Source organism: Lepisma saccharinum, chromosome 18 (assembly GCF_977018435.1).
Source record: "Lepisma saccharinum chromosome 18, izLepSacc3.1, whole genome shotgun sequence".
NCBI lineage: Eukaryota > Metazoa > Arthropoda > Insecta > Zygentoma > Lepismatidae > Lepisma > Lepisma saccharinum.
This window is the reverse complement of record NC_139246.1, coordinates 44,739,867-44,766,349: the sequence shown is the minus strand read 5'-3', so window position 1 is coordinate 44,766,349 and position 26,483 is coordinate 44,739,867. Positions and strand designations below refer to the sequence as shown.

General features: G+C 38.6%; 1 protein-coding gene across 1 annotated transcript; it reads right to left on the bottom strand.

The window, feature by feature from the left end:
- Nucleotides 1-14,656: 14,656 nt before the first annotated feature.
- Nucleotides 14,657-25,892, bottom strand: LOC146002043 (endocuticle structural glycoprotein SgAbd-8-like). The gene is made up of 3 exons (XM_083139755.1): nt 25,831-25,892; nt 17,164-17,291; nt 14,657-15,024 (listed from the first exon to the last, which is right to left on the bottom strand). The coding sequence occupies exons 1-3, from the start codon at nt 25,837-25,839 to the stop codon at nt 14,778-14,780; spliced, it is 384 nt and encodes a 127-aa protein (XP_082995881.1). The 5' UTR covers nt 25,840-25,892; the 3' UTR covers nt 14,657-14,777.
- Between the last annotated feature and the right edge of the window lie 591 nt (nt 25,893-26,483).

Below are 26,483 nucleotides of genomic sequence, written 5' to 3'. Positions count from 1 at the left end.
ATTCCTGGATCGTGTTTAAACTTTTCAGGAGAAAGGGTTCCTGGACCGTATTTAAATTCATCCGGAAAACATATTCCTGGATCGTGTTTAAACTTTTCAGGAGAAAAGGTTCCTGGATCGTATTTAAATTCATCCGGAAAACATATTCCTGGATCGTGTTTAAACTTTTCAGGAGAAAAGGTTCCTGGATCGTATTTAAATTCATCCGGAAAACATATTCCTGGATCGTGTTTAAACTTTTCAGGAGAAAAGGTTCCTGGATCGTATTTAAATTCATCCGGAAAACATATTCCTGGATCGTGTTTAAACTTTTCAGGAGAAAAGGTTCCTGGATCGTATTTAAATTCATCCGTGAAAAATGGTTCCTGGATCGTGTTTAAACTTTTCAGGAGAAAAGGTTCCTGGACCGTATTTAAATTCATCCGGAAAACATATTCCTGGATCGTGTTTAAACTTTTCAGGAGAAAAGGTTCCTGGATCGTATTTAAATTCATCCGGAAAACATATTCCTGGATCGTGTTTAAACTTTTCAGGAGAAAAGGTTCCTGGATCGTATTTAAATTCATCCGTGAAAAATGGTTCCTGGATCGTGTTTAAACTTTTCAGGAGAAAAGGTTCCTGGACCGTATTTAAATTCATCCGGAAAACATATTCCTGGATCGTGTTTAAACTTTTCAGGAGAAAAGGTTCCTGGACCGTATTTAAATTCATCCGGAAAACATATTCCTGGATCGTGTTTAAACTTTTCAGGAGAAAAGGTTCCTGGATCGTATTTAAATTCATCCGTGAAAAATGGTTCCTGGATCGTGTTTAAACTTTTCAGGAGAAAAGGTTCCTGGATCGTATTTAAATTCATCCGGAAAACATATTCCTGGATCGTGTTTAAACTTTTCAGGAGAATAGGTTCCTGGATCGTATTTAAATTCATCCGGAAAACATATTCCTGGATCGTGTTTAAACTTTTCAGGAGAAAAGGTTCCTGGACCGTATTTAAATTCATCCGGAAAACATATTCCTGGATCGTGTTTAAACTTTTCAGGAGAAAAGGTTCCTGGATCGTATTTAAATTCATCCGTGAAAAATGGTTCCTGGACCGATTTGAAATACTTAAAACATAAAAAGTTTCTTTAGGGTCTTGAACCCATTTACACTTGATGATTTCATCTCCCGGACTGGAATTAAATGTATGTACAATTTTTTTTACACTGTAAAAAATATCGGTGTTAAAACAACACAAAGAGTGGTCCCAGGAAGTCTACGCCCTATTTTGGTCAACGTTTCACCTCAGTGATGTTGAAATAACACAAATAACTGATAACAATTAACACCTTTTTAACACTACTGAGGTGCAACGTTGACCAAAATGGGGTGTAGACTACCTGGTACCACTGTTTGCGTTGTTTCGACACCGATATTTTTTTTCAGGGTACCCATACATTCTAATGGCTTCCACAACAGGATCGAAATGTTTTTTCTCGCACAATTTAAATTCGGTCCAACTTTCTTATTGTTTTGTTTTCAATACGGAACTTAGACCCTAATTAAAATGATCAGGAAAAAGAGTTCCTGGACCGAATTGAAATAACTTTACAGAGAGAAAGGTTCTTTACGGTCAAGAACCCATTTACTCTGATTTTCTCTCCTGGACCAGAATTAAATTTGTTTAACATTCCTGGACCTTCAACAACTCTGTCTCAAAGCAACTTGAGCTGAAATGCCACTGTAGGTACTATTTCGCATCTCCAACCTTTCGACACTCAACTGACTTCCAACATTTTCATCGGACGACGAGGAAAGGGTCCAATTAATTCAGCTGTCAAGCAGTGAGCATGCCACTTTTGTAATTGCACAATTCTCGCAGGAATTTACAATGACTCGGCACATTTTCAAAATGTCGCACCCATCTTTATAATATCCCCTCTTTACGTAACATCAAACTCGTGAGCGCCAATTCTTCACGTTGGTCTTTGTGCGTGGTAATAGTACACAAGGGGGATAACCATTGGGGATATGTAGACAGGAAAGGCGAATTAAAGACCCGCCCCCTCCCCACAACACACACACACTTTCATCTGCGTCGGTGTCTTCTCCAATAAAGAAGCGATTCACAATTCTGCGAATGAGTGAAATCTTGTGTTTGATAACTACAAGAGAAACCACGTGCTTGACATACTGCAGATGCAATGTGACGCAATATTGTGCAACATTTAACTTGTCTCCGCCTTGCTGCAAATATCAGTGAGAGCAATGTACGATTCATTTGGGACATTTTTAAGTAGGAGTATCGTTATAGGCAGATACCAGCGGTATCGGTATCGGAAAGTATTGGTTGGAATTCATCTACCGATACCAGCCGATATTTTCGCGGATTTTCATTATCCTGGAAGTTATGCAAAATTCAAACGTTCTTTTCATTTTGCACCAATTTTGTATGAAAAACTGTATTTTGCGATTAAGCCTACATAAATAACTTCTATTTTCATATTCTGATATATTTCTTCAATATTCTAAAGCAAATTTCTTGGTAAATTTATGCATATAAGTGGAGAAGAATATTTATACACCATATTGTCAATATTTTCAACAAATTTTAATTGCAATTTTCAAGTATAGGTATTGGTGGAAATCAGTAAGAGTATCGGCATCGGTATCGGTGGGAATCAGTGAGAGTATCGGCATCGGTATCGGTGAGAGTATCGACATCGGTATCGGTGAGAGTATCAGCATCGGTATCGGTGAGAGTATCGACATCGGTATCGGTGAGAGTATCAGCATCGGTATCGGTGAGAGTATCGGCATCGGTATCGGTGAGAGTATCGACATCGGTATCGGTGAGAGTATCAGCATCGGTATCGGTGAGAGTATCAGCATCGGTATCGGTGAGAGTATCGGCATCGGTATCGGTGAGAGTATCAGCATCGGTATCGGTGAGAGTATCGGCATCGGTATCGGTGAGAGTATCGACATCGGTATCGGTGAGAATATCGGCATCGGTATCGGTGAGAGTATCAGCATCGGTATCGGTGAGAGTATCCGCATCGGAATCGGTGAGAGTATCAGCATCGGTATCGGTGAGAGTATTAGCATCGGTATCGGTGAGAGTATCGGCATCGGTATCGGTGAGAGTATCGACATCGGTATCGGTGAGAATCGGTAAGAGTATCGGCATCGGTATCAGTGGGAATCAGTGAGAGTATCGGCATCGGTATCGGTGAGAGTATCAGCATCGGTATCGGTGAGAGTATCCGCATCGGAATCGGTGAGAGTATCAGCATCGGTATCGGTGAGAGTATTAGCATCGGTATCGGTGAGAGTATCGACATCGGTATCGGTGAGAGTATCAGCATCGGTATCGGTGAGAGTATCAGCATCGGTATCGGTGAGAGTATCGGCATCGGTATCGGTGAGAGTATCGACATCGGTATCGGTGAGAATATCGGCATCGGTATCGGTGAGAGTATCGACATCGGTATCGGTGAGAGTATCCGCATCGGTATCGGTGAGAGTATCAGCATCGGTATCGGTGAGAGTATTAGCATCGGTATCGGTGAGAGTATCGACATCGGTATCGATGAGAGTATCAGCATCGGTATCGGTGGGAGTATCAGCATCGGTATCGGTGAGAGTATCGGCATCGGTATCGGTGAGAGTATCAGCATCGGTATCGGTAAGAGTATCGGCATCGGTTTCGGTGAGAGTATCGACATCGGTATCGGTGAGAGTATCGACATCGGTATCGGTGAGAGTATCCGCATCGGTATCGGTGAGAGTATCAGCATCGGTATCGGTGAAAGTATCGACATCGGTATCGGTGGGAATCAGTGAGAGTATCGGTATCGGTGAGAGTATCGGCATCGGTAATAGTAACGGTATCGGTTCAAAGTGGTATCGGTCCTAGTATTAAGCATTTTCGTGCAATATAATTACAATTTGCATAATATAATGAGCATAGTCGTTTCTAGAAGTTTTGTGATGGAGTCATCGAGTCTCTCTCTCTCTATCCTTTCTTTCTCCCTTTATAGTAAAATAAATTGTATTTTATTGTCAACTTATTTCTTCCTTGGAGAGAGATTTCTAAGAGATACACCAGAGGGGGCGAATATCCTGAATAACCGATGTCTTTATTTTTTCACACTTCATAACGTTCATACAATAAAATGCATAGTTATTTTGATTTGTTACTAACTTTTACACATTTCTTGTAGGGGAACCCTTTGAAAGATAGGGGAAAATTTAGTTTTTAATTTCATGTTGTTTGACCTCTTATGTAAAAATATATTTTTTTAAAAGAAATTAAGAACTTGATTCATTTATTAGATTAAAAAAATTGGTTAAATGTTTTACTCTCTTTTCCAGTTAATTCATTAATATCTTTGATTATTCTGCTGAAATATTACTTACAAATGATCTGAAATAGTTCAAATGGTCTCTGGTTTAAATCCTGGGTGATACGTGCATGTTTATGTTTGTCTATACTGAATAGAAAAATGGAGAAGTCGAATTAGTTTTTCTTTAAGTTGGTGTTGGAAGTCCACTTTATGCGCAGAAAGGCTAATCGGGACTGGAACTACAGTTTAAAGTGGGATCGAAACCACTATATGCCTCCACATGGTGTCTACCACGTGACACCTTGTTTACAAGACGACGAAATAACCACTACACCTTCAGGGGCCCTCTCACCTTCTAGAGAGAATATCTTTATCCTTCTGAATATAGCGGTCTCATCTTAGGGATTTAATGGGAATGATATTTCGAAATTTCTAAACAATGATTTTTCTACTTGTTGGTACTGCAAAATTATTTGTATTCCTGTTAGAATATTATTAGAATAATTAAATCAATAATATGGGCAGGCCATGTGGCACGAATAGAAGTGAAAAGATGAGTTTACAGGATTTTTGTCGGGAAACCTGATGGTAAGAGACCTGTAGGAAGGCCAAGACGAAGATGGAGGGATAACGTTGAGATGGACCTAAAGGAAATCGGTAAGGATGGAAAAGATTGGATTGATCTTGCTCAGGATACACACAGAAAACTAAATGCATCATATCGATTGATGCACCAGAATGCATCTATTGATGCACTAAAGTGTGTTTTGTGGCTTCTTCAAAGAATCAGATTCACATTTGATGCATTTGGGTGCATTTTTGTATGTCGTGAATGAAACACCAAAGTGCATCATTTGATTCAAGTGAGGATTCCTTTCAGTCGAGATGCACTTCAATGCATCAGTTGATGCGTTTTGATACACCTTGATGCATTTTGATGCACCAGAATGCATTTTTTTGTAGCTCAGGTCTGTAGCTCAGACCAAATGTTTAAGTGCATCATCATCCATAAAGATGCAGGAAGGTGCATCAAGGAACATCAACTGATGCATTGAAGTGCATCTCGACTGAAAGGAATCCTCACTTGAATCAAATGATGATGCACTTTGGTGTTTCATTCACGACATACAAAAATGCACCCAAATGCATCAAATATGAATCCGATTCTTTGAAGAAGCCATAAAACACACTTTAGTGCATCAATCGATGCATTCTGGTGCATCAATCGATATGATTCGTTTAGTTCTCTGAGTGTAGAGACAGATGGAAGTGGTGTTGTGTTGCTGCAGCCATAAACCTTCGGGTATAAGAAGGCTAGAGAGTTAGTTAGTTAGTACTGCATATTCAATTCAGATTACCCTGTGTGGCAAGACTCAAAATCTGTGCCAATTGCATTTTTTTCACCCTCAAGGAACAGGACGAGGCTACTGTCGCTGCTCACTGGTTATCTTCGCCGGCTTACACCGTGTACGGCATTGAGGATGGGCATTTGTTGGCAGATCAAGTTTATTTGTCTTTGGAATCGTAATTCGAAGTGATCTTTCTGGCAAACAGGTCGGAGGCATTGGAATCCAAGAGGCCCAATGCCGATGGCCATACTTGCTTGCTTTCATCTCGTCCGCGAAGGCCGCGACATTTGTTATGCGAAATTTGAAGGCCAGGATGACCCAATCTCCATTCTGACGTCATCACTCAGGAGGAGGATGGGCGAGGATATTGAACTGTTTTTGTTTACAAGGTGCCACAACAAAGACGGTTTGTTGATTTTTTTTGGAAGATTCTTACATCAAGCGAAGTGATGCCTCCATGAAGGAACTAGCGTGTCCACTAGACCTTCAACTGTTTTCTTTGTAGTCCGGTTGAAAATTACTTCTGTGTAATATTTCAATGTGGAGCCTTGGCTTTTAAGATTCGACTGGACAGTAGGCAGCCGTAAGTGCGTTTGTTTTTAAAATTCTCCTCTCCATTCGAAAAACCTCTTTGTTATTCCAAAATATGAAAAATACATCAGCATAGAATTCCTTCTAGAGCATTGACGTGCATTTTCGTGTAGTTTAATTTCACTGTAGTCTAGATATTATCAATAGTTTAATAGACTTACGTAATCTTTTGAGAATATCTAGATAACAGTAAAGGGAAACTACACGAAAATGCACGTCAATGCTCTAGATTAGTGGTTCTGATGCATTCAAGTGCATCTTGACTGTAATAAATCCTCACTTGAATCAAATGATGCACTTTGGTGTTTCTTTCAGGACATACAAAAATTCACCATGCATGAAATGTGAATCTGATTCTTTCAAGAAGCTATAAAATACACTTTAGTGTATCAATCGATGTATTCTAGTGCATCAATCGATATGATGCATTTAGTTTTCTGTGTGTAGAGCAGACATCATTGTTTCAGACTTCATAGCTTAAACATTCAACTGGAAAATAAAACTGATTTTGTCACTGACACTCCTATTTTCTCTCCTATGTTTTGAAATAAAATACTCGTTCGAAATCTATAATAGGCTAAACATGGAGTCGAATCTCCGTCTGGAAGTTTCGAGTGCCCAACCAGCCATTAGTGTGGAATCCATAGTTTTCGGGGTCGCTAAGATGATTAGTGACACATCCAATGCCACTTAACCCCACGACACCCCTGGCATCCATACGGGAGGGGTTGAGAAAGGGGTGACATGTAAAAATAATTGAAATCGACCGATATTAGTGTGGAATCAATAGTTTTCGGGTCGCTAAGATGAATAGTCACACTCCCAATACCGTTCAACTCCAAGATACCACTGGCACCCCTAGGGGTGGGGGTGGGAATGGGGTGACATGTAAAATGACGGATATTAGTGTGGAATACATAGTTTTCGGGGTCGCTAAGATGAATAGTGAGACTCCCAATGCGGTTCAACTCCTCCAAAACACCCCTGGCACCCCTAGGAGTGTGGGTGGGAAGGGGTGACATATAAAACGACCGATATTAGTGTTGAATCCGTAGTTTTCGGTGTCGCTAAGATGAATAGTGGCACACCCGATGCAGTTCAACTCCAAGACACCTCGGGCACCTCTAGGGGTGGGGTGACAAGGGGGTGACATGTAAAACGACCGATATTAGTGTGGAATCCATAGTTTTCGGGGTCGCTAAGATGAATAGTGACACTCCCAATGCCGTTCAATTTATTTATTCTTGCTCCTGGAGGTGGAACTAAAAATGTTGTTCATAATCAAGTTTTGACTTAAATTTATATTATAGTGAATTCGTAAAAGATATTACTTTATAATTCGTATACTGTACTTATACTTTTAATTGCCTGTAAATAAAATTAGTTTCATTTTACACTATAGTTAGAATTCATTAAATACCCGTGCAACACTGGATAATCAGCTAGTACTCTATAAATATGAATATTTGTTTCACAAAGAGTTGCAAACGAACAGTAGATAGAAGGGAAATAGTTTTGGTATAGACATATAGATGGCAGCACAAAATAAAGAATATACATGAATTGTTGGAGAATATCAATTTAATGAAAGTAGAAATATAATAGAAAAATGTAGGAAAAATGAAAACGATGTAAAAATATTATGAAAATAATAGTCGTTTTCATCATTCAATAAGATAAAGCTCATAGTCAATTGATAGGAACGCATGAAGAATTCTTCAACGAAGTACAAGGGTCGTTCAAGGTTGACCGGGACTTTTATTTCTAGACAGGAAATATACATACATAGAAGCACCAAACACTCTTGCCCGTGACAGTGTTTGTTCACCATACTGTGCTTGCAGTCTACGCCAAATTTGAGCAGGTTTCAACTTCTCCTTCATGAGAAATTTCATTATACACCGCTGTTCCACAGCAACAGATACACTACTTGCCGCCATCTTTGTTTACACTACTGCGCATGCCCCAAATGTGTCGCAAAGGATCATGGTTACTCGCAAGGAATCATGGTCTGTCCTGCCCTAGTAATGCAGCGCTACATTGATTCGTTAATATTTTACGCACGAAAGTCCTGGTCAACCTTGAACGACCCTTGTAAATATTTATTAACTCCAGAAGTAACCGCCATGTCTCGTTTGTCATCTCTGTCACTGGGATGCTGTATAACATAATAACATTGCAAAATCATGTAGTAACTTAAGGTAAGAGATTACTGTTATTTTTATTTCATTATAGGATATGAAGCTTATTAAATAAATTCAAACCTAAAATAAACGTATCGTTTAACAGTCATACCTAAAATATTTAAAGATAAAGCTATTATTTTCTTATTTAATACATTAAATATGTAACATGGTCAAGGTTTTCCCCTCACCCGGCTGAAAATTTTATCTTGAGCCGCCCCTGGTGTCTTGTACACCCAACGGCGTAAGAAACAGTAGGCGAATTGTCCACCACCATTTTCATTCGGCCTGAGTTACCCTCTTGAGACCTGTGGCTTTGTTTACAGTAACAAAAACATATTTACTGTTTCCCCTCATTGTTTGTAGCTAATTGAACACAAAAATTTCAATTTTGAAAATATTTTTATTTTAGATTAATGAAAAATGGTGGTGTATATATGTGCACCTTCGATTCCAATTAGTACAAAAAAATTGATAATTCTTTAACATTACTTGATTTGTTTATTCTGACAATATTGAACTTCTGAACCATTGTTAATTTTTTTGTTCCTCAATGTACATGTACGTGGCAGAATGGTTAGTGCTATCATTTCTAGCACCAAGGGCTTTCTAGTACCAAGCTCGTGGTCCCAGGTTCGATCCCAGATGCCAGTTCTATAATTTTGTTAATCACGATTTTCCTCAAAATTTTTGTTGAGAATGGGGAAGAAGTGTTACTTGAAAAATAATATCGGACACTACTCTCGAGAGCTAGAAAAATGATGTCGACTCCGTGCGCTGACCACCCACTACTTAGCTGCTGAGAATGTCCAAAATGGCCATACATTACTGCAGGTATAAACTATACTAACTTTCATCTGTTCCCTTTTCTCACTTATCTGAATGATAATAGCAAGAATCAATTAATTACATTTGTCGAGGATGATTGTGACATGATTCGCCCACATTATGTGCAAAATCACTATATTCAGTTAGTGAACTCTATCCGATTAGTGAGTGAGTGATTTGGTTCATGTTTACTTCGAATCCCGTCCTCGGCATGGATATTTGTGAGTGTCCATTCATCAATTTCATCACTCATCCCCCATCTTTGCAATTTAGCCAAAAGTGACAAAAAAGAGAAATAAAATAAGGCAAATGAATCAATCAATAAATAAGAGAGAGTATTGCCTAAATGTCAGTAGCATGACATTTTTTTTATTTTACAACTCTCTTGCAAAATTCCCTATGCATCTCATATATTGGAATTTTTTTTAGGAATATTTATTATCCTTACCAGTAGCGGTGATTGGGTTCCAACACTGGAGGATACTGGTGAAAAATCTAGGGGACAAGGGCAGTTTACTTTTCCTTCGTAAATAAGATTTAGCATATAGCATGGACGAAAGTGGCAAAAAGTGGGGGCAACATCCCCCCACGTCCCCCATAATCGCCGCCTCTGATCATTACATTATTTTTGTGTTAAAATTGATAAAAGTGGTATTTTATAGTCAAGTTGATAAATTCTTATGTAGTACAAATTATTTACTTAAATGTGAAACAAGTAATTACAATATCCAATATCCAATTGTCATATATTTCATCATCATCATCCATCATCATCGTCACGATTAGCCCAAGAGGCAGAAAGCGACTAGAAATAAAAGTATTATCTCAATCCACCCAACCCCATATAGAAGTACTTTTACCAAATTAATATTATTCCTATTAGGAATGCATGTTTATTAATTTCTATTATTTTACAGGGACAAGTGAACTTCTCAGTTCATGCGCATTGAATACCAAGGTACACGTACGTTCACATCAAATTCAAATAAAATTTTAACAGTTCTTTTATGCTTACTTTCATACCATACCAATGAACAACAATCACGGGAGCATCTATAATATATTTCCACAAGAACCACGAAAATACCTCTGTACAACACACAAAACCACTACTTATCTTCACAATGTGTGCTAAAGGACGCCATGTTGCAGGAACTCTAATATTCAACACAACAAATCAAGATCAAACTGGTTTTAACGGAAGAAACGGTAGCTACACGTGGTCTGGAATTACACAAAGATGCAACTCAGTTCTCAGCTCAGCGAAACCGTTAGATTCGAAAATGCACAGTTTTTAGAACGAAGGGGTACACATGTGGCACTGTGGTAAACAACGTGTTGACAATGACGTCAATAAGCAGAGAACAATGCCTGCTTCAAACCAACATAGTTTCATTATTTAAAACAACACAGGATGTAGAATTATAACGTAATGAAAATAGCGGTGGACAATTTGCTTACCGTTATCTTTGCCGTTGACTGTACTATTTAGCCTAGATACAAGCACGTATCTAGAAATATATATCGGGGGTTTTCGAACCAAGGGTCTAAATAATAATAATAATACAAATATTTAAATTAAAATAATTGTTAAATTAATTAAATTGTATTAATTAAATATTGAAATTAATTAAAATTTTATTACATGAATAGCTATAGAGATGGTGTAAGGATAGTGATATAACACACGTATTCATTATCTAGCTTACGTATAGTTAAGATCTGCAAAATATGTAAAAATTGAACAAATACTCTGGTAAGGATTTAATGCCAAATAAATAAATAATTTAATATTTATTGAATGTAAAAAAAAGGATGTTAGATCCAGTTGAAAGTTCCTGTAAAAAATTGAAAGTAAAGTTCTTGGTAATATTATTGGCATATTATTATAGGTAGTAATAAATCTTTCATATATCTTCTTTGTTGCTGTCATTTAAAGTAGTATGATCCCAATATATATATATTGTCTTCCAATAACAGAAAAGGTTTATTCACCAAGGTCGTTGGATAGTACTATCTGAGATTGCCTAATGTTGATGTTTTCCCGGGGAATGAGTTTATGTTACTTGTTTCTAATTGTGCGACCTTTCCAGGCAACACCATGGGAAAGTGCAGATAAAGCGTTATTACTTAATATTCACTTCTCGTGTGGTTAAAGACCATCGTTGCTGAGTGTGACAAACAGCTCGATTCGTGTCTTGCAAGTTGTAATGCTATCGGGCGAAGGAGCAGCGGAATACACAAACTATGAGCACATATGCAGCCCATAAGTATGCAGTGCGTCGTCTCGTTTTGCTACCTTCTTCAGAAACACGTGGAGGGTCGGCATTTCACTCCTGTACCCAGGAACGTGACGTCAAGGAATGTTAGTTGATTTAGTGAGCAAACGTGTGCCAAGTAAAAACGACACGTTTGCTGGGATATTTAAGTTCGTCGGTTACGAATTATATTTCACAGAATGCAAACTTGCATTCCTTTCCACTAACACTCAGATTACCTTCGGAATATTATGCCAATTGAAGTGCTGTGTGTGTGTGTGTGTGTTTAGATGTCATGAAGGGGACACTTCCCCCCTGGAATATGAATGATCACCTAAAAATTATATATTTCACACATAATTTCATTTCAGTCACAGTGATATATGTAAGTGCGTTGAAGGAACATGGTCTTTTCAGACTGAAACAGTGTTTTTGAGGGGCGTCGCTATTTTAGGGGACTTTTGCCCCCTGGAAAGAAATGCCTTGCTTGCCCGACCATGGAAGAAATACTGTGGACGTCCATGTGTGTATATGTGTGTAGGGAATAGTACGAGTATTTTCAATTGCACCACTTCGACAATTTTTCACATTTTGATGAAAGTTAAAGCAGATAGGCACAAAATGTTTCACCAGCGCTAGGGCTACAGAAGATTCGCAGGTTCGAAGCTCCTAGGGAAAGCGTAGCAACTTTTCTCCTGAGATTTCGGCCTATGTATGCGACCGCTGGCCACCCACAGTGATGGAATTGGGGAGCTACGAATGAGTAGCGTAACTCTATCATGGAAACCTACAACGAGGGTTCGTCGCGCTGACCACACGTCACTCCGTAACTGGTTCGATGATCTCCCACCTCGGCAGGTGAGAGTAAGGCCGGCAGTCGGTAGGTAGGCACCGGCCCTCAAGGGCTGTTCCGTCATTGGTTATTATTGTTATTAAGCACGAAATGTATATTGTAGCCCGATCCTTTAGTCGGTATATTGTACTCAGCTTTTCGCGAAGATGAGCATGAGTGATGAAGGGACACTCACAAAGAATGCCTGTGTCCAGGCCTGGATTTGAACCTGTGCTAACCACTCCGCCACGAAGATCGGTCTGTTAGGTTAGGAACATTATAATTAATTTACAGTATTTCAAATTATAAAGTAACATGTAGGTCTAATTTCAACAAAAAACTTACCTAATCTAACTAGGAAAGAATACATTTTGATCTTCTTTGTCAAAACCCAGACATTCACCTTCAAACCTAAATGAAGAGTCACTTGAACCTTCTTCTAAATCAGAATCCGAGTCCTCTTGCAACAAATTGTCCTCTGTACCATCCAGTGCATTACTAATGCTACAATTCTTAATTGATTTAACCACTCTCTACGTTTTCACAGCATCCCATGAAGCTTTAACATATTCATGCACCCTGCTTTTCAGGCCTATTTTTAAAGGTGAAAAGTGCGTCTGATACGCCGACAAATACTTTACATATTTACAGAAGTAAACCAAGTGTATAATAATGTGATAATAATCAAAACATTATTGTAGCTAACAATTTATTTGAATCAGTTTCATAATTCAAACTTCAGTAATATTAACAAATGAAAAATATGTTAAAGAAGATATTAAGAACAAATTTAATTCAGATACCTATTGCATTTTACTTTCCGATTCATAAACTTTTATCCTCTCGACTAATATAAAAGAATCCAATGATTTACTTATGCATTGGATTGGTTCTTTAAGTCCACTTTATGCACAGTAAGGCTAATCGGGACTGGACCTACAGTTTAAAGTGGGATCCAAACCACTATGTGCCTCCACCGGGGTATCGAACCCGGGACCCCTTCATTACAATTCGACGACGCTACCACTGCACCATCGGGGAGGCCTGAGATTTACATTTGCAAGACAGTAATCATGTTTGTGATTTATGAAACGTAGTCCCTCAGTCTAAAAGAGGAACATAAGTGAAGAGTTTTTGGAACATAAATCTTAAGAAATATATTGGAACGAAACAAAAATAAACTTACTGCGGCGAATAGGGGAGCGAGTGGGGGGGGGGGGCAGTCGCCACTCACTTTGCCACTTTTTGCCCCTGCACTATGGTCCTTGCCCCCCTCCACCCGAACCCCCACTACCTCAGTTTTGGCATCGAATCGCCGCTACTGACTGAAATGCATAATCCATATTCATTCCATTACAATATTAAAATCAAGAAGCCTTCGGTTTGCAGGTCATGTAGCATTCATGGAACAGGAGAAAGAGGTTTACATGGTTCTTGTTGGGTAACATGATGGTAAGAGACCTGTGGGAAGGCTAATATAAAGATGGATGTAAAGGAAATTGGTGAGGATGGTCAAGAGTAGATTAAGTTTGCCCGGAATAGGGGCAGGTCTTGTTGCTGCAATAAATCTTCGGGTTTAGGAACGCCAGAGAGTAGTCTAGTTAAGGTAGAGTTGTTAATGAAGATCAATACAATTGAGCTGCCTGCTGTTTTTTTTAAATTTTTTGTAAAATTGGAACGGATGGAAATTATAATTGCTGTAAGGACATCTTTGACCTCTTGAATATTGGGATTAATTATGACACGTTCAATTTATTTTCAACATTAGTTTCTTCCTCACAGGGAGAAGCATTTTTGATATTATTACAATAATGATTAACGGTAGTTACTTGATACATGTTTTACATGGAACGAAATTTCTGTGAACCTGTAAACAAAGTTCCACTACTGAATGTTAAATTGTACTTCTCACGGTAATTAAGTTGCAATTACAAAAGTACATTTTCGAACATTGTAACAGCGAGTAGACAATATGAAGACTAAGAACTTTATTTTACAACGTTTTTCTTATTGAAGTCTCTTCATGATACAATAAGCTCTCAAAGAAACGCATTTTAACTAATCTTTGCACACTAAATATTTTCCACTCACCTGTTTGCCCGATGTAGATATGTTTGACGTAACCAGTCGCCATCTCGAATTTCCTGCATCAATTTCTTTAAATCTTAGAAACTCGGGATTCTGTTGAACAATGTTAACTCATGCAAGGCTCTTTTATCGAAATTTAAAACAGTGCCTTTTCAATGGCAGATAAGGCATTGGGCTTCAAGAGAGAAAATTTGAACTAACATTTGCAAATTTGATTTATTTTTCACAAAAATGTACAAAGTATTTTCCCAAATGAGTTTCATGTTGGGGAGTCAATCTATGCAGAAGCAATTCATTGCTCGTCCGTTTATTTGAAGATCTTATGCCTTCTCTGGTGGCAATGACCTCAGGTACTCCAAAGCTCTGGCAATTGCCGGAGGGACCTGGGGGATGTGGTCCCCCTGTGGCTGGAATCCGTCCCTTCCGGACACCCACGTCACCCGGATTTCTCCACCGTCTGGACTAGGATACGAGTATGATCCTTGCGATTGGACTCCTGAATCTTCAGCTCCAGGGTTATCTGGAGATCCTGATTCTTCAGCTTTGATCCCGTTTCCGGTTTCGTACCTGATTAAAGAAAAAGTTAAGTTAACCCTAGTTTACTGTACGAGAAACTTAGTTACCTGAAGGGGGCCTCACACGCCCACACTTTTATTTATTCACTAAAATTAAAGAAACTATTTTGTTATTTAATGACTGCTTCCTTCTTTATTATATATATGTGCATTTATTTATAAATTGTTATAATTACAACAATTGCCATCATTTATAAAAAATAATAACCAATTATTGCTTGAGTGTCACATATATTCACCTCAAAATCACGAAAACAGTAATAATTTGTCATTAATGCTTTTTTTTTTAAAGAGAGCAGTTGTTTATTGATTGTAATAACTATAAAAATTACCATCATTACCATTGTCACTGGCATGAGTGTCTCGACTAACACGCATCAAAGATGTCGCCTGAAAGACCCTCGTTGAGCATTTTGCCTATTATTTACATTACATTTATGAACAAAAGTAATGCAGAAATATTGGGGAACGATGTAATTAATTTTCAAATAATTACAAAAAAAAATCACAGTTGAAAAATCGACAAAGAAAGGTGGTGAGCCTGTAATCCCCCCTTCGCCCCCTCGGGTAAGCTGGGGTTAAGACAACAGCGAATCACGCTGTTTCAAGAAACTTAATTAAACATTAATAGAGGGAGCAATCTTGCAAGTTTTTGTAATAAGGACAAACTTAAGTTTCCTCAGTAACATATTGAGTCATTTACTCTCTTGGTTTTACTCATGAACGAAATATATAAAAAATGGTAATTGACAATATTTTTTACAGAAAGAATACATTCTTATTTAAAACAAGTTTCTATGAAAGGTGGTAGTTTATGTTAAATCTTTATACAAAAAAATGCAGTAATATTTTACATGCTTTATATTCAGGTTTCATATCTTTGTGACAGCTGATAATATGTTGAATGGAAAGGAACAATACCAAACACCGATTCGTTATCAAGGTTTGGATTCTCAATATATATACAGCTGATGCCTAGCCCAGAAATAAGAATACTCGTATTCCTACAATTAAAAAGTAGTGATTGTGAATTAATATTTGTTGGTCCAATGATAATGAGTAGCCAGATACTGATGCTAAGAAATGGGAAAGTGGAATCCAAAGCATTGCGATAGTGCCCCCAATGGGGATCGAACCCACGACACCTTGATTGCGAGACCTGTTGGTCGTCTGTTGTCATTTGGGAGAAACCGTGCAAAGTTATCCTCATTACTGAACCAAATTAAATCTTTTTACAGCTCAACCACCTCCATTGATGTCAGAACTACTCTGAGATTCGAGAGATTCGATACAATATTCAACCACCTTCTTCGTTCCTATAATTTGCAACCGGTTCCTTCTGCACGCTTAATCTACAGAGTGAGTGAAAAGAAACTAGGCATTGGAAATTTGCTGTTTTTTTTGTGATATTTAAGAAATCTCAATGAAATTTTCTGTACATATAGATTATGAAATAGGATTGCATAATCTGTATTCAATGTAGGCACCGGCGGCATCCACCAGCTTCCTCCAACGAACGGAATGGAATTCACTGTCTTCTGTAGTAATTCCTTCAGGACGTTTGTGATAACATCCCGAATCCGTGTCTCCAATTGTTCCACAGTATGGGGTTTTGTCCTGAACGCTTCCTCCTTTGCCCAGTCCCCACAAGAAAAAGTCACAGGGCGTTAGGTCTGGACTTTTGGTAGGCCATTCATGAGGTCCTCGTCGTCCCAGCCGACGTCCTGGAAAATTGTGGTCCAACCAGGCCCATACGGTAAGTGCAAAGCGTGGCGGTGCGCCGTCTTGCAAGAAAACAAGCTCTTCAATGTTTCCCAGCGAGATACGATGGGTCAAACATACCCTTGCAACATTGTCAGGCAGCAGTCATTAAGGGTGCCATGCAGAAAATATGGACCTACGACCCAATAGGCTAGCATATTGTAAAATTGGTATGCACATATGTAATCCTATTCCATAATGTATATGTACAGAAAATGTCATTGAGATTGCTTAAATATTACTAAAACTACAGCAAATTTTCAGTGTTGAATTACTTCTCACCCACCCTAACCTCTTATTGAGTAAGAAACGGTCAAAGAGTATCTTCACATTTGAGAAAGATGGCAAAGATGAAATACAATCATTTTACCTGTAATTGTATACTCCATCATGATTCACTTCACTGGACTGCGACAAAATGGGTGCATCCTTGTCGGATTGTCTGCGGATTCGAAAGTGTCCAGCGGATGCTACCGCCACAAAACCCAGCAGTATTATCTGAAAGACAATAATTGAGTGTTTCAATACACATGGGACATTATTCATGTGTAACCGTGCTGAAATGCATTTGTCATACATTCATACCTACAAATGTACAGGGTGTCTACATGAAACCTCCCTGATTTTCAAATTACAATTGTGAGGAAACTATTCGATATAGGGTGTCGTGGTTTGCGTAATCATGCAATGCAACTGAAAAGGCTTTTTAGGTGCTGAGTAATAAGCAACAACGAGAACAGCACAAGAGAGAGCGAAGTGTGTGGTGTGCTATGCCGAAAGGAAATCGCCAATTTCAGTCCAAAGACATTTTAGACGTGCGTTTGAACGGAAGATACCAGACAAAAAGACAATTAAGGCTTGGTATGACAAGTTACTAGCTACTGGGAATTTTTATCAACAGTCAGGTCGACAGCGATTCGAGACCGAATATCGGCTAGACATTTTAAGGGTTACGAAAGGAGTCCACGTAGAAGTGAACAAAAAATAACTCTTTGGGTTGATTCACACGAAGGCGCAAACCGCAAGGCTCTATGTCGAATAGTTTCCTCACATTTGTAACTTGAAATCATTAAAGTTTCATGTGGACACTCTGTATATCCAGTCGCATGCTGTTGTTTGTTTTTTGACTGTTTGAGTTGGTGGTTTAAGTCTACTTTGTGCACAGTAAGTCTAATCGTAACTGGACCTACAGTTTAAATTGGAATCTGAACCACCATGTGCTTCCACCAGTCACATGCGTGCTTATGTCTCATTTCTTCCAGTTATCACTCTGTACCACTTCTAACATACTCTACACTGGAATTCATCTAGATGTGCTGGTTTGTGAGTTTAGGTGTTAGACTGACATTATTTTCGTAACTCCTCTGGTTGTTATGCATATGGAGGTTGGGAACGAGCCGTACTTCCCAATCCTCCAATCAACAAGCGAGCCGATGACGTCATCTAATCCCAGAACAAATTGCTAATGCCGTTGCTCATGCTCTACACTGTTGGTAGGCTCACTAGCTAGACTAGCTTTCAAGATCGTATTTAATTGTTTGCTTTGTATCCTAATTGTTTTCAACTGAAACAGATAGTAATTTAACAAATGCGCTAACATGGCATACCAGTTGCTAAGTATTTATCTCAAGTAAGGAAGGGCACACAGAATTCTGCTTTAGGACAGAATGAAGCCAATAAATGAAAATTAATAACTGCGGAAAGGCCACTGCTTGACATACTTCAACATAAAATTTAGTCTCCTGTTAAAATGAAAATGATATTAAAGAGGAAATGAGAAGCAGACTTAATTGAGGAAATGTGTGTAACTTTTCTCTTCATGAACTTTCATCTTCTCCTATAATATCTAAGAAACAAAAAGATAAAATATACATAACAGTTACTTTGTCTGTGGTATTTTATGGATGTGAAAAGTGGTCCCTTACATTGAAAGAGGAAACATGAATTAAGATTATTTGAAAATAAAATTCTTAGAAAAATATTTTGAACCAAAAAGCGATCAGGAGACAGGTGATGAGTAGTGAAGGTTACGTAATTGAAGACTAAAATTGGTAAACGCTGTAAGTGTCAGAATAATTCAAACACCGTTTTCCACGTTCAACTGTGAAATGTGCCATGCTTTATAATGTGGTAAACGTGAAATGTGGCTGGTATCCTTCTAAGCAGTTCAAGTCACTAGTGTGCACGTTCTTACGGGCTGATGTGCTGAACGATACCTTTTCCCAACACTTTCACTTTTGGCACTTACAACGTTTACCACTTTTAGTCCTCAATTTAGAACTGCATAATTTGTATTCATGTCCAGATATTATTAGAATAATAATATCAAGAAGACTTAGGTGGGCAGGCCATGTGACACGAATGGGAGAGGAAAGAAGAGTTTACGGGATTCTTGTTGGGAAACCTGGTGGTAAGAGAACTGTAGGAAGGTCAAGACGAAGATGGAGGGACAACGTTGAGATAGGCCGAATGGAAATCGGTAAGGATGGAAAAGATTGGATTGATCTTACTCAGGATAGAGGCAGATGGAAGGTTAGTGTTGCTGAAGCCATATACCTTCGAGTTTAGGAATGCTAGAGAGTTAGTTAGTTAGTTAGTGCAGGGTACTTCACCATAATACCTACACGAAGTTATTAAATTGATCATTTCATATATGACAGAACAGATTACATTTAAATATTCAACCATCTACCACATGATATAAAAGCCGAAAATACAAGACAAACTTTAATTAATTTAAATATTATTAATTAATCAGGAATATAATTAGGTACACTATTGTAAATTATAGTACTTTTGTAATTAATTGTATTCTTTCAAACTACTTAAACCGTCCAAATAGCAATTTGGAGTAATATATTCAAATTCTCACAACTACACATGTGATTTTTGTGTAACTACAATATTCTTCATGGGTGCTAATTAACAAAAGACGATAATTTTTATTTCAATAAAATAGAGTTTGACAAGTCTTTTAGTAGCTATACAAGGTTTCGTAAGCTGTTTGATCTATCAAATTATCTGCTTCGAACTTTCGACGATAACGCAATGATAATATTTAACCTATCCGATTCTGAAGGTAGCTAGCTATAACGTTAAAAATAACTCGATTTTTTAGAACTTTTAACTCGTCAAATGCTCCAACGGTCATTTGGAAAAATGACATTTTTTTTAGTTCAGCAAGAAGCAAAACCCAAGAATCGATAGTCACCCGTTTGTATCTAACGATGCAAATGTTTCTTAACATTCAGGTTTCTGAACTTTTTTAATGTAGAATTTAAATATATACAATTAGAGCAATAGAGTCCCTTTACAAGGTTAATGACCCTAGTAGATTATAAATACGCTGTGCTTTTAGAAAAAAATATATGTATTAGCCTGTGATTATTTGACTAGTCCTACAATTCTAATATAACTTATTCAAATTCCGATTGTAGAGTCATCTGTTGACGATCAAACAAGATCAACTTGAATCTCCAATTCCAAGAGATTCTAATTTCTTTATGTAAAATGTAGACATTCTAAATTAAAATAAAAATGCATAAAGAAAGGACACTAATAGAAATATTATTCTAGAGTTACCTAATCTGGAAATAATATTAAAGAAGCTTTATTGTCTGTATTTACAAATTAACGATATCCGTTATGGATTTCATAGAGAGAGATATGTATATCAACCGCTTTACTTATAAATTACTAATAATATGTATCTATAAAGAAAAAGTCAGATTATTATCGTATCACACCCACCAGACCATACACTCACCTCGTTTAGTACTCCGGCATTTTGTTTCTTCATACAGCGTATTGCAGAAGATACAATTAAACCTACAAGTGTATCAATATACGATGTATAAAACACATCGTTGACCGTGCAGGTCTAACTAGCGAGCCTACAGACAGTGTAGAGCGTGAGAAACAGTGTTAGTTATAGGTGCTGGATTGAGATGACGTCAGCGACTCACTTGTTGATTGGAAGCTTAGGGTGTTGAGACTCGATTCCAAGCTACCAATCCATAAAGGCCAGAAATGTTACTGGAATGACCTCACTCTAACCAACAACAATGAATGAATCTATTGTTATGCCTGTTCGTGTGATTTTGTTTTCTGTGATTTCTGTTTCTCAATCACTATTGTTTGGACTCTATTGTGGGTGGGGTTGTATATTATCTCTTGTCTGATTTTACGGCAGGCGACGTGAATGCTGGTAAAGGGAGCTGGGAAGCGACCAATCCAGCGCGATGAGCAACACAGCAGCTTGCAGAACGAGGTGCGCGCAACAGCATCTCCCACGTCGTCGTAACTCTCGGAGCCACCGCTTTTGTCTGGTTGGTTTGCGGCCTCTTTCCTGCTCCTCACTTCCGTTACCAGCATGTAGGCCGCCCGCCGTAAGAACAGTCTAGAGCTGTAGGAAGATGCAAAACATAGCATTTTAATAGAAGTAGAAAAAAGTGCTTTGCCGGTGCTAGTGACTTTTTGTTTGTTTCAGGCACACTTTATGCACAGATAGGCTAATCGGGACTGGGCATACAATTTAGAGTGAGATCCGAACCGAGTATCGAACCTGGGGTCTCTTGAGTAAACGGCAACGGCGTTACCTCAACGCCATCAGGGATGTCCCTATTTGCTTGGTCATTTACTTTTATAAAATTTAACGTAAAAGAGTCGTGTTTTGTCATCGGGAAACGATCACCAATTTGGACCACACCGACACGGACAACGAAATCATAGTTGATTGATTTTCTTTACTTCACTTCACTTTTGTGCCACTTTTTTGCTAATCGCGAATGTTAGGATGAGTGATGATATGATGAAATTGATGAAGAGACAGCCACAAAAAACACCCATGTCCAGGCCGGGATTCGAACTGGGAACCCCTGGCGTCGTAGCCAGCTGTGCTAACTACTCCAGCACAGAGGTCGGCTCTTATCAGGGTTGCTAAAGGACCAGGGACCTTATTTCTAGCACAATTTAAATTCGGTGCAAGCTGCGTATTGTTTCATTAAAACAAGGTTCCTGGAGCGTATTTAAATCGATCCGGAAAAAAAAGTTCCTGAACCGATCTGAACTACTTTGCGGATGAAAAGGTTCTTTACGGTTCAGAACTCATTTCTTGCTGAAATTCTGTGGACCGGAATTGAAGTTATTTAAAATTCTTGGACCTTTAAGACCTTAGGGAAGAGAAACAGTGCATTATGTAGATTCATGGTATTAACATACATAAATTTAACCCCCCTTACCGTGTTTATTTTAGCCCTCTCGAGGTTTGGTTGGTCGTGATTCTCTTACAACGGTATTCTTGTACTTCAGTTCCTGATTCCTAGATTATTTTTGCACCTTAGGTGACAATGATAGATGTTCTCACCAGGTTACAGAGATCTTTTTGCCTCCTGGAATGCAGCAACGAATACTCGTAGAAGTGAAAGCGAAGAGACGTCTGCCTGACCCTTAAAAAGATGCAGGTCACTTCGACTTCGCATAAAGGTCACTTTCAAAATGTTGTAGTGGTTGTTGCGTCAGGAGTTCACGCAGTTCAGTCCCATTAGCCAATGGGATTCACTAAACCAGCTTATTGTTGGAGAAGACTTGTTGTGTCGGATGTTAGTCTGCTAAGGAGAGGAAAAAAAAGCTCTTGCGTGTTGGAGTCGAGTGCCTTCAGGGTTGGCAGAACTGACCTATCACAACCTACAGTGGCGGGCGATACAGGAGAACATTGTGCTACCCTACCCAAATTTTTTGAGGGAGTATATGAAATCCTCAATTGATCCTCAAGTAATCTAACAGACGCAAGATGATAACGTTGAAAGGAAAGTTGTTGTTTCTTATGTGTGATCTGCATGATCTCCATACCCTAAAGAGTCATAATTACCGTGAACGTATCACACTATATTGTGGTAGAGAAAGTGTACCAAATGTGGGCAGCCATTTTGTTTTTGGTGCATATCAAGGAAGCCAAAATATACTGTACTAAAGCCTGAAATAGTGTCAGTATGTCTCCTCCCATAGCGAGAAAAAATGGCTTCATTATGAAAACCAATTTTTTTCGAAGAGATGCAATTTTGAAGATTGGAAAAGAAACCGTTCCTAATGTGGGCCCCCCTATATTTAGTACAATTAAAAGCAGCAACAGCATAAATTATAATGATATAAGTTTAAATACGATCCATGAAAGGCTGTGGAATAAAATAAAACGTTTTCTGAAATGTTAAACATAGCTACAGTATTACAAGCTTTCTTCAAGATCATCGTTTTCTTTCGTATAGAATGTATATGGCCCTCTTATCTTGATTCCACATTCTTAGTTTCTTCCCTGTTCTCGTCATATCTATTCTCTAGGAACCTGTACCAGAATTCCATGATTAGAATGTGGGCAAAAACGCATTCTGTGCTTGTTGCACAACACAAGGGGCCCAATTTAGGAACGACGTGGGGGCCCAAATTAGGACCACTAGGGGTTATTTGTTCATGATAAATATTTCTCACGCATTTCCATCCATTACCTACAAATTGCATAGAAAGATAGCTCCTATACTTAGGATTAAGTATATAGAAGAATTGACGCATTTGTCTCTCAAATGACCGAAGTACAGCAATTGAACGTGGGAGTAATAAAACTTTCTACTTGGCCAAAATCACTCACGAGCTGATTGGAGAACAACAGATGCAGTAATCAACAAGGGCGCAAGCACTGCATGCGACAATAACGTAAAGTACCAGCTCCATGTATTTCCGCTAGGCTACAGCACAATACAGAGCAGAAATGCAGGGGGGCCCGCTTTAAGGACGGGGCCCGTATTTGGTACCCTTCCTCTACTAATTGCCTCACTTTATCTGTGCTTTGGAGGGCTTTGTAAGGAAGAAAAAACCGTTTAAAATAAGTGCAACATGATAAAATCAAGCTTAATTGGTTCTGAATGATATATACTTGAATAAGTTATTATTTAAAGTCCATCTTTTGCACAGACAGGCTAATCGGGACTGGATGTACAGTTTAAAGTGGGACCCGAACTTCTACGTGCCTCCACCGGGTATATTAGATAATCTCACTACTGTTTCATAATACTCTCACGCTACCACGCCATGAGTCACGGGTTCGAATCCAGACCTGCGCATGGATGTTTGTGAGAATCCATTCATCAATTTCATCATACCATCAGTCATCCCCATCTTCGCAATTAGCCAAGAGGTGTTAGAAAAGCGAAGTAAAATAAAGCAAATCAATCAATCATAATACTCATTCATTTCCCAATTTCCAAATAGGTTAACCGAAACCAAACAATCCCAAGTTCAATTCCCGGTGGAAGTACATCTATATTTGTGCAGATTCCCTTTCAAATTGTATATACAAATTCAATTAGCATCTATGCATAAAGTAGATGGATTTTCTTCGAAAAATCTTAATTATTAATACTTTAAAATATTAATTAGTCAATTCACTTATCGGATTTCTTGATCAGGAGAGTTAGCTTAAAGCACAATGTAGTTATTACTTGTATCGCAAAAGTTGATACGTCATTCGTTTATGCTATAGAACCATAATCAAATATTTCCAATAGATTGGCAAATTATGTCCCCCACGGTGACCGTGTAGTCCACGACGTCATGCTATGAGACGCGCACTGGTTCGAGTCTCATGTGGGGAACCGTAACAACTTTTCTCCTGAGATTTCGCCCTGTGTATTGGACCGATAGCAACCCACCGTCGTGAGGGCTACGAATGAGTAGCGTAAACCGGTCATGCAATAATGACTGGTAGTTCGTCGTGCTGACCACACGTCACCTTGCAACTGATTGGATGATCGTTCGTCTCTGCTAAGGCATGTAGGATTGAGGCCGGCAGTTAGTGGGTAGGCCATGGCCCTGAAGGGCTGTTGCGCCACGGATTATTATTATTATTATATTACGACAATATTTCTAATAATGGGAAGATATTTTTCCAGCCAATAGTACAACACCACGAGAAAATTTGCTTACTCGAAATATCTCTGAAGCAAGTTGCTGAAGTGGCCAGTAATGCGTCACATTATTATCGTGATTTGACCTTTGCCTCACAATTTTAAAGAATCTGTACAATCACAACTTTTTAATATGGCTGTAAATACGTAAGTACAGCGCTCAAGATTCTGATGCTAGCGGACCTGGGTTTGATCCACAGGGATTAAAGCATAACTTTGATGTTGGGTTCATATCGCGAGGACAAAAAATGACAGACTCCCGGGCTGTGCAGCATTAATGAAAGTAACTTAGCAAAGCCCTAAGGTCGTGATCTAAGGTTGGAATTTTGTCTTCGCATAAAGCAGCTCTGGAGCTCTCCCAGCCTCAAATCAATGGGTACCTGGCAGCAACCGTAGGGGGGTAAAGGCGGCCGTAACGTTGTCATGATCACATCACCTTCAAAACTGGCCGAGATCGACAATGTCTGGAGACCCTACCATCACACCCTCTTCATGGCATGGTGTTGTATGCACGGGAAACTTTACTTGTACCGTATCTCTACAGTGCAACAGTTAGGTATGCCTTATCCTGGAATCGAACCCAGGATCCCTGTTCCCGCATGCTAGGATAAGTAGAGGTACGTTTTATGCCACTAGAAGGTGCTCATTTTTCTAAACCTTCTCAAAGGTGGAAGATATTAATTGTGTGTATTGAACCTATAATTTCTCAATGTGGATCAAGCTACAAGCTTCCTAACGAAAAGAAAAACGATAATTTTCATGTTCGACATTCAAGACCTAGTGATGGACGATAGCGGAAATTTGATATCGCGTCAAGAAAATATCGTCACAGACGATACCACACGATATTTTTTCCGTGTCGTGATATCGGCGATATATCTTCTGCATGATATATATTGCCAAATATCCTGACAATATATCGCTGACACGACATATATATCGTGACGATATATCGTCTAGTTGATATCGCCTGAACGATATGTTTTTCAATATCGCGATATATCGTCTGGATGATATATCCCAACACTACTGGACACTGAAATCCTTATTAGACATAAGATGAATAACCAGAATTAACTTACGAAACGCATGTTGATCCCTGCCAGATGCTGTGTAATATGTGCTATCCTCTCCTATGACCGGCAGATATTTATACACAATTCACAGCACTAGCGGTCGAGGATCACGTGACGTCCTCCTTAACTAGAGACTTTTAAAGGTCATGCTTCCACACCTCAGCCAAACGTGTTATTTATCCTGCTGGAAAAAGGAAAGAAAAGAGGAAAGGTTGCGACATAAATAGGTTTCCTTGTGAGACAGTTGTTTTGTAACGATAATGTAAACATCTCATCCCGATAGTGCATTTGTGTGTGCAACAATAACGTTTGAGCACAATGCAAGATGCGATGCTGGAATTAGGTCAAGTTCTAAACGAAAGGATCTCGTCGTTAATTTATGATAAGCACGTATTTTTACTAGATTGTCAGTCACTTTGAATTGGATATCAAGGAAAACTCGAGATTAGGATTGTAAGTTTTGTTCACCCACTATTTGTTAACGAGCCACTGAAATGAACTTGGACACGAAGCAAAATAAAGAAATTAAGTAATATAATTGTAATGCTTCAATTTCTAAAAGTGTAGTATTTATAATACATACAATTTGAATTCATAACAATTATCTATCGTTATGCAAGTTAAAATATTGAAAACTAAATTAGAAAGTTTTTGTCCGA

What these genes read in the sequence shown, in the direction of transcription:
- LOC146002043 (XM_083139755.1), bottom strand. An exon ending in GATGGAGTATACAATTACAG is followed by an intron (nt 15,025 to 17,163) that starts GTAAAATGATTG and finishes TTCTTTAATCAG; the next exon opens with GTACGAAACCGGAAACGGGA.